The following is a 15,308-nucleotide window of genomic DNA, read 5'->3' as shown; positions in this document are numbered from 1 at the left end:
TTCCTGGCAAGTCACTAAGCCTTATTTTCGTCTTTGAACTCGAGCCTTCCTTTCAGTTCGCAATTTTCTTTTATTGTTCATTGTCACATAACACACTTTCTAGGTAAGTTAATGTCATTCTTGCAATTACAAGGAATTCGGGAGAGAACACTGTCATTAACAGATTACAGAGTCAATTAACACATTACAATAACGATCAAACATTTTACGGATCAACAATCGTCGGATGATTCAATATAAATCAATCAACCAATGTCCAGATTTGTTCGTAGAACCAAGCATATGTGTTCCATTTTAAGGTGATAAGTGCCATCTATTAATTTGTGAACTCTAATTCTATTATATACAATATTCCAAGGAACGTACAATAATGTCATTACAGCAATACACATGCAAAGAAGGTCCAGTGCCAACTAAAATGGGAGCTCCTGGACTTTTATTCGGCGTCCGCAATTTATAAAGCTTACTATAAAGTTTGTAAATCTGTTAAATCATCACTTAACCTTTCAGACGGCCCCAAGTATAAATCCACCTTCGCGTCCCCCCGAGTGCAAAATGCCCGGCATGGTGCAGCACTGCCACCATGTCAAGTCTAGCATATGATAATTGTCCTTTCCATTTGATACTGAGAGTGGCTATTGAGATCTTTGCTCAAAGGAACTCAAAGCACTGATTAGAGATTCGTATACTTTTATGCCTTTCAAGAATACGGTATCCTTTAGGTGCTGCGAAAAAAAGAGATGTTGGAGTCGGGAAAAGATATTCATGATAAGTTCGTGCTAAAGAGATTGGTCAGAACATCGAACCTCATTATGGTCATGAAGTAAGATAGGAGTATTCGTCATTGGGGAGAAACCAAGCGTAGGAATGCCCTGCTGCCTCATGTATCGTGCATCGGTAGTTGATGTCAAAATTTCAGGCTTCGCAAGTTTCCCTCCAGCTGATTCGATAGCTTGTTTGAAAACAGACCACCATGGATTGGAATCATCGGTTGCTGTTGCTAAAGGGCGGCCCATAAAATCTCTAGTTGGTCCTTGCTCAAGTAGCTGCCATGCCATAAAAAGGAATAAATGAGACATTTCCCACTTTTACTCCCACTCATTGCAGATGGCATGCTGAGGAAATGAAGAGTACATACAGACTAAAGTAAAAAATGACAGCATAATGGTCACCAACAATATATTTGAAAATAAAACCTTGTATTTTGGGTTCTAACAAGCTTATTTGTATTGAATTCATGAGATCTAATCAAATAAGATGGCAAAAACCACACTTGCAGAAACACAAATGCTTTGCTTATTATGGCAATTCACCAGCCATACCATGATAGATCAAGCTAGCCACAGAAAGAGTGTAAAATTGGTATCAAATGCACAAGCTACGATAAGTTTTATAGTACTTGTTCTGCATCCAAATCAAAATTAAGCACCTTTCGTAATTTGATGTCAAACTTTAATTCCAATTCCCTAGTGAAAAACCTGAGACATGGTTGTTCACTATGACTAAAGATGACCACAAGGGATGAACTGCTTGAATTTCATAGTCAAAATATGGTTTAAAATGGCCAGCATAAAAGATAAACAATCCAATACATTCTATAACTTCCATCTATCCAATACCACGAAACTGTGAGGAGTATACGTAGATAAATGCTATCACCATTACAAACTAATCGCTTGCATGCGGGGCTCCTCCTCTAATCTGATTCACACAAAACTACAAGATATGTACTTTCAGTAAACTTGTTTAACTATATGCAGGGTGTAATAATCAACAACGGAATTAGAAATCAGCTCATCTACAGTATTCCTAAAAAACTAACCATTAACACATTCGGATACACAAAGAGTCTCCAATCCTATAAAATTTCACATTATACTAAATCAATAAAGACACTGAAAATTCATGCACAAAATCAGAGGACACAAAGGCTCACTTGGTAAGTCAAATTCCATGACGCCGGCGCCCATTCCTCAGCAATCCTCTTCCTAAGAAGCTCCGGGTCTGCAGTAGGCGGGATTCGTATGTTAAACCCTGCTTCCGCCTCCGAAGGTTGCATATTCATCACAAACCCCTACACAGACAATCAAACAAGCACCTTGTCATCGTCAAAACACCAAAACACCCATTAATTACACACACATTCAAACCACAATCAGCAGATTCAGTAATTCAAACTCACATCGCCGGAAGGAATCCCAGACTTCAAATAAACAGGATTGACCGAAATAACCTCCGAAATCGCCGCATTGCCGGCTTTAACCTCGTCGAATTGGACCTCCCTGAACCGAGTCATAACCTCCACGCTCTTCATCAAATTCTCCATCGCTCCGTTATCGTACAATCTCGAACCGTGTCCCGGCGTCCCCTGCGCCTTCACGATCAAATTCCACGGCGTCCGATCGGCGTAGAAAACCCTAAACTCGTCGCCGGGATTAGCCTGGCCTTCGTCCAACATAAACCCCACATTCAAATCGTGAAATTGCTTGGAGGCGGCGAACTTAGCGGCGCCGTCAAGGCCGCCGATCTCCTCGTCGGGGACGAGGGACACGTGGACTGTGCGGATAGGGGTGAAATTGGCGGCCTTGAGGTTGCGGATGGCCTCGAGGTACTGGATGGCGATGCACTTGTCGTCCTGGGCGCCGCGGGCGAAGATGAGGCCCTCCGGGGTGCGGTGGGCGGAGAAGGGAGGGTGGGTCCACTTGTCGGGCTCGGCGGGGACGGAGTCTAGGTGGGAGTTGAGGAGGAGGGAGGGGAGAGAGGGGTGGGACCCGGGCCAGGTGAGGAGGAGGAGGGGCTTGGATTTGGACGGGGTGAAATGGAGGGTCTGGATTTGGAGGTTTAGGGTTTGGGCGATGGCGGTGAGGAAGGCGACCGGGGCGGCGTAGTTTGGGTTGGGGTGGGCGGTGTTGATTCGGAGGTAGTTTTGGAAGCGGCCGACGGGGGTGTCGTTTTGGCGGTCGGAGAGGGCCCCGGTTGCGGCGAGTAGGTGGAGGAGGAGTGTGAGGAGGAGAGGGTTGGACATGGAGGCGGATGTGGCGGCTGTAACAGTTTGTACTTGCAGTTCAGTCAACTCTCACTCTCAGCTCGCTGCCACAGTTCAATTCGGTTTGGGCTGTGTCTACGGTCCAATTACAATTTGTTTTTCTTTTTTAGAACAGATTATTAGGTTCAATTACAATTTTTTTTTTTTCTGTTATTTTCCTACGGGACTCTTTGGTTTGTTAGAGATATGCTTTGAAAGTCGATATTAAGAACAAATATTTCAGGATAATGTCTAAATGGATGGTTAAGTTTAATACAACAAATAGGCAAAGTCACTAGTATCGAGTATCTCAATTATATGTTCAAATGGTGAATCCATGGGCAATGGATTGATGACAGAAGTAATCTAAATATATTTAGACTGCATAGACCTTCTTTATATAATCATAATGTCCTAAAGGTTTATGGTCATAGGATTGTCAAAGGGACGTTGACAAACCGGATAGACTAGTATGTACTATGTCTGCTTAAATGGGAATGATGAAAAGTCTCAAGCCATTCGCGTAGAGACACTAAGACAAGTATGTAGGTGCTCGTTAAGGGAATGAGCCCACTAATACAATCAAATGAGACTTGCATGGAGATCTACTCACCAGGGCCGGTCCAAAGATTTTTGAGGCCCGGGGCGACGCCAAAAAAAGTACCCTAACTTCATATAAGAAAATTATTTATTTTCACACGTAAGACATTGATAAAATTATACTTAGAAAAGGACTTCAAACTCAATAATTTAGAAACACAAAAAGACTAATTTATTTTGTATTAAGAGAAGAAAACCAAACAACTCTGGGCTTATAAGTAGATAGATGATGAGTTTTGTTTTTCATCTGAACTTTGAAAGTGTTTTTGTATAAATCATGAGGTGTTTTTTTCTTATTTACTAATCTTGTCAATATGGGACTAAAAAAATAATGATGTTTTTGAGTCTTTAATTGATATGTATTAGTAATGAATGGGCATTAAATTAAATATTTTGATAACACATCATATAATTTACAAATTTGCACTAAAAATTTGGTCTACGTATTACTCATTGTTGAAGATTAGACTTGAATTGAAACGAATATTTAAAAATAACAACCCACATAGCTACTAGCAAGTAACTAAAAATAAATTAACAACCAAACAAAAATTTGTAAAAATTGAAAAAAATAAACATGCACTTAGCGTTTCGAACTTAGGACCTCCTGTTAAATTTAAACAACAAAAACCATTGCTTCTAATTAAACTTCTTGATCCTTTAACCAAATTTTATAAATTTATACTCTTATGAAAAGAAATTTGTAAAAATTAGAAAGTAAATAAGCACATGTGGTGTTTTGAACCCAAGACTTCTCATTATTTTCAAATGACCAAACCACCACTTCTACTTAAATTTCTGTGTCATTGAACCAAGTTTTATAAATTTATACTCTTATGAAAACATATATAAATATACCACCCTAATAATTTTGGTGCCCCAATATTTTTGGGCCCCGGACGGTTGCCCTACTTGCACTGGGCCTGGGCCGGCCCTGCTACTCACATGTGAAGCAAGTAACTTTACTAGTTGGAATAATGTAAGTAGTTATTTGATCAAAGACATCATAGTTATCTTGGAGATACGTTGTTGATCATTCGACGATGAAATGTGATCACATCTCACCTTAGATGTGCTATTTGCATTGTTGGGGTCAGATAATTATTCTCAGAGGCATGTGAATGTTCAATTCCTCATTATGTGAGGATGAAGACTGTAAGATATGATTCGGAAATCTTCAGCCGAAGTATCAAGCGTAATGAAGAAGGCATTCCTACACGACTCAATTGAATCATATAAGATAGCATAATCATTGTTGATGCACAAAACCGAAGGTCTTGGAACAACATAAATCCGACCGTGAATATGCATGAAATGTAAATAACACAAGATGTATCGTGGTTCACCCCAAGGTTTGGGCTACGTCCACACTGATTGTATTTATTTGAGGGAGAGAGCTCTGAGAGTGAGAGCGTTGAGAGAGGTTGAGAGGGCTTAGGAATTGGCCTCTTTCAATTGTGAGGGTGAGGGGTCCTTTTATAAAATAAGGACTCCTCACTTATTACATATTTGCCCCTTCCTTTATTACATAATTACATTTAAGTCTCCCGAGTATTTATACGAGGTCTAAATACGAGGCCCTAAATATTGTATAAACAGTATTCCCCCAAGTCTTCAGTCGAGAGAGTCTTTTGGCTGGAGACTTGAAATTCAGTCCATGTGTGGGCCGAAGTAACTAGATGTTGTCTTGAACCGATGCTTGATATGAGGCATTGCTCAATCTGAAATGATGCTCAACTAGAAGCAGCACACGCTGCAAGGCTGCTCGGCTCGTGGCTTATGTTACATTGGTTGGCTCGGCTTGTGGTGTTTGAAGGTGAGGGGTCCCTTTTATAGAATAAGGGCTCGCTCCTCAATACATAAATGATGGGCTAGAGTTGATGCTCGCGGCGAGGCGATTACTCAGTAGGCGGCGATGTTCTCTAATGGTGGTGAGAGAGTCCCTTTTATTGAATAAGGGTTCGCTCCTTAATACATAAGTGATGGGTTAAGATTGATGCTTGCGGCGAGGCGGTTGCTCAGCTGGCGGCGTTGCTCTCTAATGAAGGTGAGGGAGTCCCTTTTATAAAATAAGGGCTCACTCCTCAGTACATGAATAATGGGTGCTCTCTAATGAAAGTGAGGGAGTCATTTTTATAGAATAAGGTCTCACTCCTCAATACATAAATAATGTAGTCCCCTAAGTCTTCGGTCAATAGAGTCTGTTGGCTGTAGACTTCAAATTGAATCCATGTATGGGCCGAAGTGGCAGTTGTTCAGAGGCGGTATTTGTATACCCTGCACTGAAGCTTTGTAGGTGAAGCTATGCAAGTGAAGCTTTAAAGCTAGAGCTCTGTAAATGAAGCTTTCGAAGCTGGAGCTCTGTGAATAAAGCTTTTGAAGCTGATTGACATGAGTGATGCACATGAATATTTATGTTGATTGACATGAGTGATGCTCATGGATGTTGTCATGAGTGATGCTCATGAATGTTAACATGAGTGATGCTCATGAATGTTGACATGAATGATGGTTATGAATGTTTATGTATGATTGTCATGAGTGATGCTCATGAATGTTTATGTATGAATGACATGAGTAATGCTCATGTATAATTTGGAGTACTAGGCGTACTTTTGATCACTTGGTTGGTGGCATGAAAGAGAGTACGGGTTGTACATTTCATCACCTGGTTGGTGGCATGAATGGCTAGTTGCCAAATGATATTGGAGTACGGGTTGTACATTTCATCACCTGGTTGGTGGTAATAGCGGCAGGTTGTCGAATAATTTTGGAGTACTGGGCGTACTTTTGATCACCTGGTTGGTGGTAATAGCGGCATGTTGCCAAATAATTGTGGAGTACTGGGCGTACTTTTAATGACCTGGTTGGTGCTATTTTAGGCTTATGGGCCTTCGCCCTCCACAACATGCCAGCCCATTTATTTTGGGTTTTGCCCTTTTTTTTTAATTACCCTCTGATGGGGTTTATACAGATGTCTCTGAAAGATAATAAAATAAATTACATCATTCTGGTGGGATGTTTATTCCCTGATTTTGCAGTGTCCCCATGTGCCTCCTTTTTGCTTTTTCTTTATTTTTCTTTCTTTTGGCAGATGAAAGACAAGGGAATAATCTTTTTCTCAGCTTTCTGCAATTATCTCCGAGACTAATCGAGTAGTGGGTAACCATGCTTTCTGCTTTTATTATTCTGTTGTTGCTTTTGCTTTCTTCTTTTCCTGCTCCTCTTTCTGTCTCTCTATTTGCCAGACAAAAGCGATCATGATAGAATTGATAATAGGATGCTTATCTTTTGCTTTTCTTGATCTCCTAAGTCACTGACTGAGTCAATGCAAAGAACTCAACATGGTTGGTACTGGTTATGCTCTTCGTGATTTTTGAAAGAAAGGCAAGCTTGGAAGCTGAACTTGCGGAATTTTGTGTATCTGGTGAACTTTGTGCAGCCACAAAGTTTCCTTCTGGTGTACTGAAACTGGTGCAGCCGAGGGAAACCAACGACAGCACAGTAGGTTGTATGAGATGTGGATACCAACAACATGTGCAAGAAGGTGTTTACGATACCAACGACAGTAGGTTGTGTGCAGATATGATGCCCAATCAAAGATGTTCGTCTTTACCTCTCTCTCGTGAGATATGGATTCATCCTTTATAGAGAGGGGCGTTTACGAGACTTGTGGCGTGTGACCTTGTGGCGGAGGAAGAAGAGGCCCATTGCTGTTTGTGAGAAGCTAGCTTGGGCCATTGGTTTCGCAGGTTTCTCTGCGCGGCAGGTCTCCATTTCCTTGATGTCGCTGCTATCAGTGATGTCACTGTTGTAAGATCCGAATTCGGTGCAAGACTCCACTTCTGCGATTTCTCAGGCATGCGACGAACTCGACCGAATCCGGCAAGAAGGCTCGGATGAGGAATCTGACGGAGTGGGCAAGGCGACAAGATGTGCAGGTTCCTTCAATCATGGTCTGCACCAACCTGATGATTTATTTATTTATTTTTAATAAATTGATTACATTAAAAAAAACGTAAATCCATGGAATATCCATGTACTCGAGTGGCCCTGCTCTCTCAATGCCATCTGTCCTGCCTTCTATCCCCCTAGTTTCAGCGATGCGTTATGATCAGAGGGCTGAAAGTGGAAGTGGCTTGGGCCTGCTTTCTTCTGGTAGGCTCTATGGATATGGATTTGTGTTAGTAGGAGAAGATGGCTATGGATCTATGTCTTCGTATTCATCCAAGCTATATGGAGGGTCAGCGTTGCCACCCCTTTCAACACTTAAGATGCTAGTTCATGTGAATCGGAAGCTCTTCCGGTAACGGCATCGGAATCGGTCGAGTCACGGCGGCGACTGCTGCTCCGGGTGAGGAGCGTGAGCAAGGTGGGTTTGCAGCGGGGGAGCTGGATCAAAGGGCTCGACCGCGGGCTTCGCGTCGGGCTCTGGGCCACGTCGCACTGCGTGGTGAGGAGCTTGAATTTCTGCAAAGTCCCCATCTTTTGGATTTGAGGTCTGTTGCTGCTACTAACTCCCATTCCTCTCTCTATATACATGTGAATTGTTGGGAGTGAATATTTGAATTTAAAATAGTGAATGATTGCAGGGGAGAAACTGAGACACGATTGATTGCTTGTGAAATGGAGAAAAAGATATGATGGGAGGTCTGCGAAAGTTTTCTGGAAATGTTATGGGTTGTTGGGTTTTTTTGCAGATTCACGGCGGAGGTGAAAATTTGAGAGAGAACCGACATAACTTTTCGTGTCGATTCCCACAGAAGACGCCAAATGTTGATGCACAAAACCGGAGGTTTTGGAACAACGTAAATCCGACCGTGAATCTGCATGAAATGTAAATAACACAAGATGTATCGTGGTTCACCCCAAGGTTTGGGCTACGTCCACACTGATTGTATTTATTTGAGGGAGAGAGACCTTTGAGAGGGGGTGAGAGGGCCTAGGAATTGGCCTCTTTCAATTGTGAGGGTGAGGGGTCCTTTTATAGAATAAGGACTCCTTACTTATTACATATTTGCCCCTTCCTTTATTACATATTTACATTTAAGTCCCCCGAGTATTTATACGAGGTCTAAATACGAGGCCCTAAATATGGTATAAACAATCATATTAGGGGTTTGACATAAATTATCCATAAACTGGTATATGATTGAGAGTATTGAATTGGAGAATGATTGATTTACATTGTAATTCCAATTGAATAAGTTCTCCGACCGAATTCTACATTAGCTTGGATAGCCATGATATATGGTTAGATGTCACTTGTGGCTTGTGAGTCATTCTTAATGGTTAAATAAGTAATCATCAAAGTAAAAGGAGAATTAAAAGTAAGTTTTAGTTTATTAAGGGTGCATTTGTTGCACATGATTATCTCGGACTGAACTAGCTTCAGGGACTAAGCTGGACTAACGTAGTAAAGTGTTTAGTGCCGTATTAGAGGCTTGTGAGTACTTCTTGAAACAAAATACTACTTTTTAATCCCTGAAAAACTACACTCAGCTCCCCCCGAGGCCTAATCCTTAAACTTGACCAAACAATCCTTAATTTGATCAGATAATCCCTAATTTCTTCAAAGTTACAACCAATCACCACACACGAAATTCAAGGAAAAAATTAAGGACAAAAAGGAAAATATCTGCAAATAATTGGGAGGTATATTTCATGGAACTTCAAGGAATTTTTTTGCAGAAATTGAAGGAACTATTTTTTTACAGGAAATTCAGGAAACGTTTTTGCAAGAATTCAAGGGAGGAAAAATCCTGCCAAAAAAAAAGGATGTTAATTTCACGGAAAATACTTGTAAAAAATACAAGGAATCTAAGGGAAAATACCTCTAATTGGAGAGAGCATTCAACCATTAATGTAGTCGCTGAAACATTCCAATTGGAGAGAGCTTTCCAAGTCTGTGGATTCAATTAGAGATGCAAGTATGTGAAGCGGCAAAACCAGCCTACAACGATGCTTGGCGAGCTGACTGGTGATGAGTCGGGGTTTGTAGAATTGGGGAAGTGAGAGATGGTGATGGCTTGGATTTCTTGGATTTTTTGGGATTCGTTTTAGTCAAACCTAATATTACAAACTTGGAGATCTTCTGAGATGGGAAAGAGGGAGGAGGAGAGAGAGGGAAGGCAAGTTGTCGTTTGAAGACTCATGCTTGGGGTGAAGCAACGTGAAGTGAAGCGAAGCGAAGAACAGAAACGGAACTATGAATCCCCTCATTTTTTGTGGCTCTTGCTAAGCCCACCTAGCAAAGGATTTAGTCGGCACAAGTTCGGCTTAATCCCATTAAACACAATCCTAATTTGCACCAAACACATGACTACTAATTCTAGCTAAGTAGTCCAGTCTAGTGAAACTTAAGGTGACTAAATAAACTTATTAACCCAGAAACAACTTTTCTCCTTCAACCCTTATTATGGGTTAAATTTTTAGCCTTAGATTTTAAAGAATGAATTTAGGATAATTTTTTTTTCTTAAAGTAACTTTTAGAAAAAATAAAGTATGTAGACTATCCTAATTTAATTTTATGAACATTTTAATCTAAAAATATTTAAATTCCGATAAATATTGAAAAATCACTAAACCGACTGCATGAAACTCGTGAAACACTATGGAAGAATATGAACACATAAAAGAATTTTTTTAAAATTACCTTAGTCGTTGAATTTAAATTTGGACCGTTAGATCTTTTTTTTTTACCGTTGGATTTGATCATATTTGATCTTAGCCATTGGATTTAATGAATTTATAAATGTAAAACTAAAAAAATTACACATATATGATGGGCCAACCCCAATAACTCGACACTAATCTGGGGGAATCTTAGGCTAAATTTGTCCCATAATGAGTTCTAGGTTAAAACTCATATTTGCCGCAAGGGTTTGGAGCAAGTTGAGATAAGTTTAGGATCTAAAATTTGAGTTTTACTCCGAGAATTGGAATAAGTCTAAGTGATTGTATAAGTGCTAATCAATTGGATTGATACTAATCACCTCACTACCTCACTAATTGGAACTTAAAAAACTATACACCGTATACTCATGTGGTGAGATAACTAAAGAATGATGGAATTAATTAAATAGATTGATAAGTGTTATGATTAATTAGAAAGTCTAAATATATTATAGAAGCAACGAAACATTGCATTTGGGCTTAAAGGAAGCTTGAGTTCCTTTAGGCCCATTGAGCCCAAACCTATTGGATTTTTATTTCAAGCATGAGATGACTTGAAATGAGAAAAGCCCAAGCCAAGCCAAACACTAGAGAGGCCAGCCATAAGAGTGAGGAAAAGAGAGAGGGAAGTCAATCATTTGCAAAACTTATCGTAGCTTACTCATTTATTTGCAAATTGCTTTTGTAGTTTTTATGCGGATTTTTCGTTGTTGTTCAATTCTTCTTTTGTTTGAGCAATATATATATATATATATATATATATATATATATACGTGTGTGTGTGTGTGTGAATATGCAGGTAATGCCATCATAGCTTATTCATTTCATATATATAATGGATATCATATTGAAGTTGTGAATTTGGAGGAAAAGAATTGCGCATGCCAGCAATTTGATCTTGACTAACTACCTTGCTCATATTCTTGTGTTGGATGTAGACACCGACAAATTTCATGTTATTCTATGTGTTCTCATTATTATATTACAAACTCTTTGGTCATTGCGTATGCAGAAGCTATATGGCCAGTTGGTGATGATGTGCGTAAAAGAAATGTCCTACGACCAATTATACGAAAAAGATATGGTAGGCCCACAGAAAAGAGGTTCCCATAATGTGGAGAATAAAAATCAACTCGAAAGTCTTTAAATGTGATTCAAATGTCCATAATTAACAAACTTGTAGGAATCTCGGTCAACGTCATTCTACTTTGTAGAACTCTTTTAAATTTGGAGTGTAATGAATAATTTTTTTCTTTCTCATTTTATAGTCCACTCTTGTAGTTCACTTGTTGCTATATGAATATAGTATGTGATGAGTCGATATTATACTATATATTTTACCCTAATCTTAGTATTACTTTATTGGTTATTTTGGTAGAATTTTGATACTTTGTTATGTATTTTCAATGTAGGATATTCGACTTCCTTTGGAACAAAAAGTAATCAAACGGATGAATTTTGGAGTGATTCCAAATAGAAGATGTTCGTGAGTATTTCAAGATGATTGTATCAAAGTTTCAAAATTTTCTACCTAGCCGTTTGACTTTGGCGATGAAATAAAAGTCCAGCGCGCAGCTTTCCCAGATTAACGTTTCTTGACGTTTTGGGTATTTTGGAGGTCAAGATGACATATTTTGAGGAAGATTCCTTCTGAGGATTTGTAGGGGACGTCTCCGTCTTTCAAAGAGACCTTTTGGGATCAAATTGGAGTTGATTTGGTTGGTCAAAAGTCTGATTTTCTGAGAAGTTCGAATTTTAGTTCAAATGGGAAACCTTTAATTTCTGTTTTATTATTTTTATTATGTTTCCTAGTTTTATTTTGTAGTAGTATAAATAAGGTTTTATAGTCATTAGGGTTTTGAGGCAAGAAATAGGGGGAGAACATGCGCACTACTTTAGAGTTTATTTTCAAGGTTATGACTATTCATAACTAAGTTCTTTTGCTAGGGCGATGCCTTGAGCCTTAGTATGAATATGTAATTTTATTAATTTGCTTATGAATGGATGCATGCTTGCTTTGAATTATTAATCAAAGCGATTAAAATTAATTGTCTTATTGATTCGCGACCATTAGAGTTTTTAGACAAGTAATTTGATGCAATTTCTATTGGAACATCACCCTGAAACTGAGGAGGGCTTCTTGTGATTAGTAATTGTAAGTTCACTTAAGGCGAACAGTTGCATAGTTTTTCAAAGGGTTTTCACAAAGCTTAATAAGTCTTGCATGTTTATATTTGATCTGAACTTCACATACGGGTTGCATGTTAAGGGGATAGCGAAACCCTAGGCTTTTACAAATTGATTTTCTTTTAAATTGTTCTCTTGTTAATTTCTTTATTTGTTTTATTTTAAAATTCATTTTTATTTAAATTCTAACATCAACATTTTCTAAACTTTGTTCTAAATAATTAGCTAAGAATTAGTTTAAATACAAATTATTCATTCAATCTCTGTGGAAAACGACATTGCTTGAGTTGCTATACTACGACAACCTTATTCTCTTGCAAGTATTTTTAAGTATTTTTATCCCTAGTTTTGTAGGTAGTAAAAATCTTATCAAGAAATTGGCCCTGTTGCTGGTAAAAATCTTAGACAAAAATTAACCAAGACAAAATTTCACCTTCAAGTTGCAATCCATAGACAAAATTTCTTGATAGGATTTTTTACCACCTACAAAAGTAGGGATAAAAACTCTTAAAAATACTTGCAAGAGTACAAGGTTGTCGTAGTATAGCGGCTCAAATAAGGTCGTTTTCCATAGTGATTGAATGAATAATTTGTATTTAAACTAATTCTTAATTAATTATTTAAAGGAAAGTTTGGAAAATGTTGATTTTAGAATTTAATATAATAAAAACGAATTTTAAAATAAAACAATTAAAGAAATTAACTAGAGAACAATTTAAAAGAAAATCAATTTGTTAAAACCTAAGGTTATGCCGTCCCCTTAACAATCCTATGCAATTTTACCAATTACTTGTGAATTTCCACATACATGCTTTGAATGTTAGGTTTTCTTAATGCATATTTTCTTGGTGATGATTAAGTGAAAATGTATATCTAACATGCAACCCATCTGTGATGTTTAGATCAAATATAAACATGCAAGACTCATTAAACTTTGTGAAAACCCTTTGAAAAACCATGCAACCCTTAAGAGTATGATGTTCGCCTTAAGTGAACTTACAATTACTAATCACAAGAAGCCCTCTTCAATTTCAGGGTGATATTCCAACATAAATTGCATCAAATTACTTGTCTAAAAACCCTAATGGTCGCGAATTACTAAGACAATTAGACAGTTTTAATCGCGATGATTAATAATTCAAAGTAAGCATGCATCCATTCATAAGCAAATTAATAAAATTACATATTCATGCTAAGGCTCAAGGCATCACCCTAACAAAACGGAAATTAGTTACGAACAACTATAAAAACTAAAGAAAATATATTAACTAGAAAAAGGATTGAGAACACCTTGTAGGTAAAAAGTCTGAAGTTCTCCAAAATAATGCGTGCCTTCTCCCCTTATTTCTTGGGTCAAAGCCCTAATGACTAAAAAGCTTTATTTATACTACTACAAAATAAAACCCTAAAAGGTCTTAGAATAAAACTAGGAAACATAATAAAAATAATAAAACAGAAATTAAAGGTTTCCTATTTGAACTAAAATTCAGATTTCTCAGAAAATTAGTCATTTGACCAAACAAATCAACTCCGATTTGGTCCCAAAAGGTCTTTTGAAAGCTTAAGATGTCCCCTACAAATCCTTAGAATAAATCTTCCTTAAAATATTCCATCTTGACCTTCAAAATGCCCAAAACATCCAGAAACATCAATATGGGAAAGCTGTGCGCTGGACCTTTATTTCATCACCACAGTCAAACGGCTTAGTAGAAAAATCTGAAACTTTGATACAATTATCTTGAAAAACTCAGGAACATCCTCTAATTGGAATCACTCCAAAATTCATCCATTTGATCACTTTTTATTCCAAAGGAAGTCGAATGTCCTACATTGAAAATACATAACAAAGTACTAAAATTCTACCAAAAAAAACCAATAAATTAATACTAAGATTAGGGTAAAATATATAGTATAATATCGACTCATCAAATACCCCCAAACTTAGCTTTTTGCTTGTCCTCAAGCAAAACAAAACTCAAAAACAAATATAAAAACTAGCAAACTTAAAAACTTAGACAAAAATTAACTAATACAAAATTTTCAGCTTCAAGTTGCAATCTATAGAAAACGTTAAAAATCAAAACATCTTTCCATAAGTTCAAACTAATCCCACCACAGAGTCTAAGCCATTTAGAATCAATTAAAAAAGAATTCATGAACTTTCTTTGGTATAAAGTGAACCAACATAGTTAAGGAGAATCAACTAAAACCCTTACTCGTCCTCTTTATTTAACACTCCATATATACTAAATTCAAACATAACTTTTAATAGCGGTGGTCGTGCAATGCCAGTTCTCTTAAGATTTCTTCTATCCAACCCATGCAGCGAGCTTTAGGTCAATGACTCCCAAACCACAAAGGCTTTAGGGCACTAGGTGTAGAACAACCCTAAGGACTTATTAACTTGAGCTGAAAAGGCTACGAAACCAACTAACCACTCTGCACCATGCCAAGATTCTACCGTTTGACGCAAGAATCACTATTGATCAGGTAGGACTAGCTCGGTTACTAAGCAAAGTCTTGGGGGGAACAATTATTACTTTATTGATAACAACTAACTTTACTTTATTTAGAACAAAAATTAAAAATTACTCAGATGAAAAGTAAGTTTTCCAATCTCACTCCCCACAAACCATGTTGCTGTGAATGTGCAATTTTCAAAGTATAACTCATGAATTAGTGTATAAGCAATGATAAATGGAAAAGACTCTAGTGTGAGATTAACCTTCACCATGTCCATTTGTTCTAACGTTTAAAATAAGGGAGTTTTAACAAAAAGCCCGTGGTACTGTTCACTTTAACGAAAAATCACAATTTTACA

At 37.9% G+C, this 15,308-nt stretch overlaps 1 protein-coding gene across 1 annotated transcript; it reads right to left on the bottom strand.

Annotated features, from left to right (window-relative positions):
* Positions 1 to 316: 316 nt before the first annotated feature.
* On the bottom strand, positions 317 to 3,272 carry LOC114821578 (uncharacterized). The gene is made up of 4 exons (XM_070813139.1): positions 2,183 to 3,272; positions 1,937 to 2,074; positions 807 to 1,046; positions 317 to 725 (listed from the first exon to the last, which is right to left on the bottom strand). The coding sequence occupies exons 1-4, from the start codon at positions 3,023 to 3,025 to the stop codon at positions 636 to 638; spliced, it is 1,311 nt and encodes a 436-aa protein (XP_070669240.1). The 5' UTR covers positions 3,026 to 3,272; the 3' UTR covers positions 317 to 635.
* Positions 3,273 to 15,308: the final 12,036 nt, after the last annotated feature.

This window comes from Malus domestica, chromosome 15 (assembly GCF_042453785.1).
Source record: "Malus domestica chromosome 15, GDT2T_hap1".
NCBI lineage: Eukaryota > Viridiplantae > Streptophyta > Magnoliopsida > Rosales > Rosaceae > Malus > Malus domestica.
Note: the sequence above shows the minus strand (reverse complement) of the source record. Positions and strands in the feature narration are given on the sequence as shown.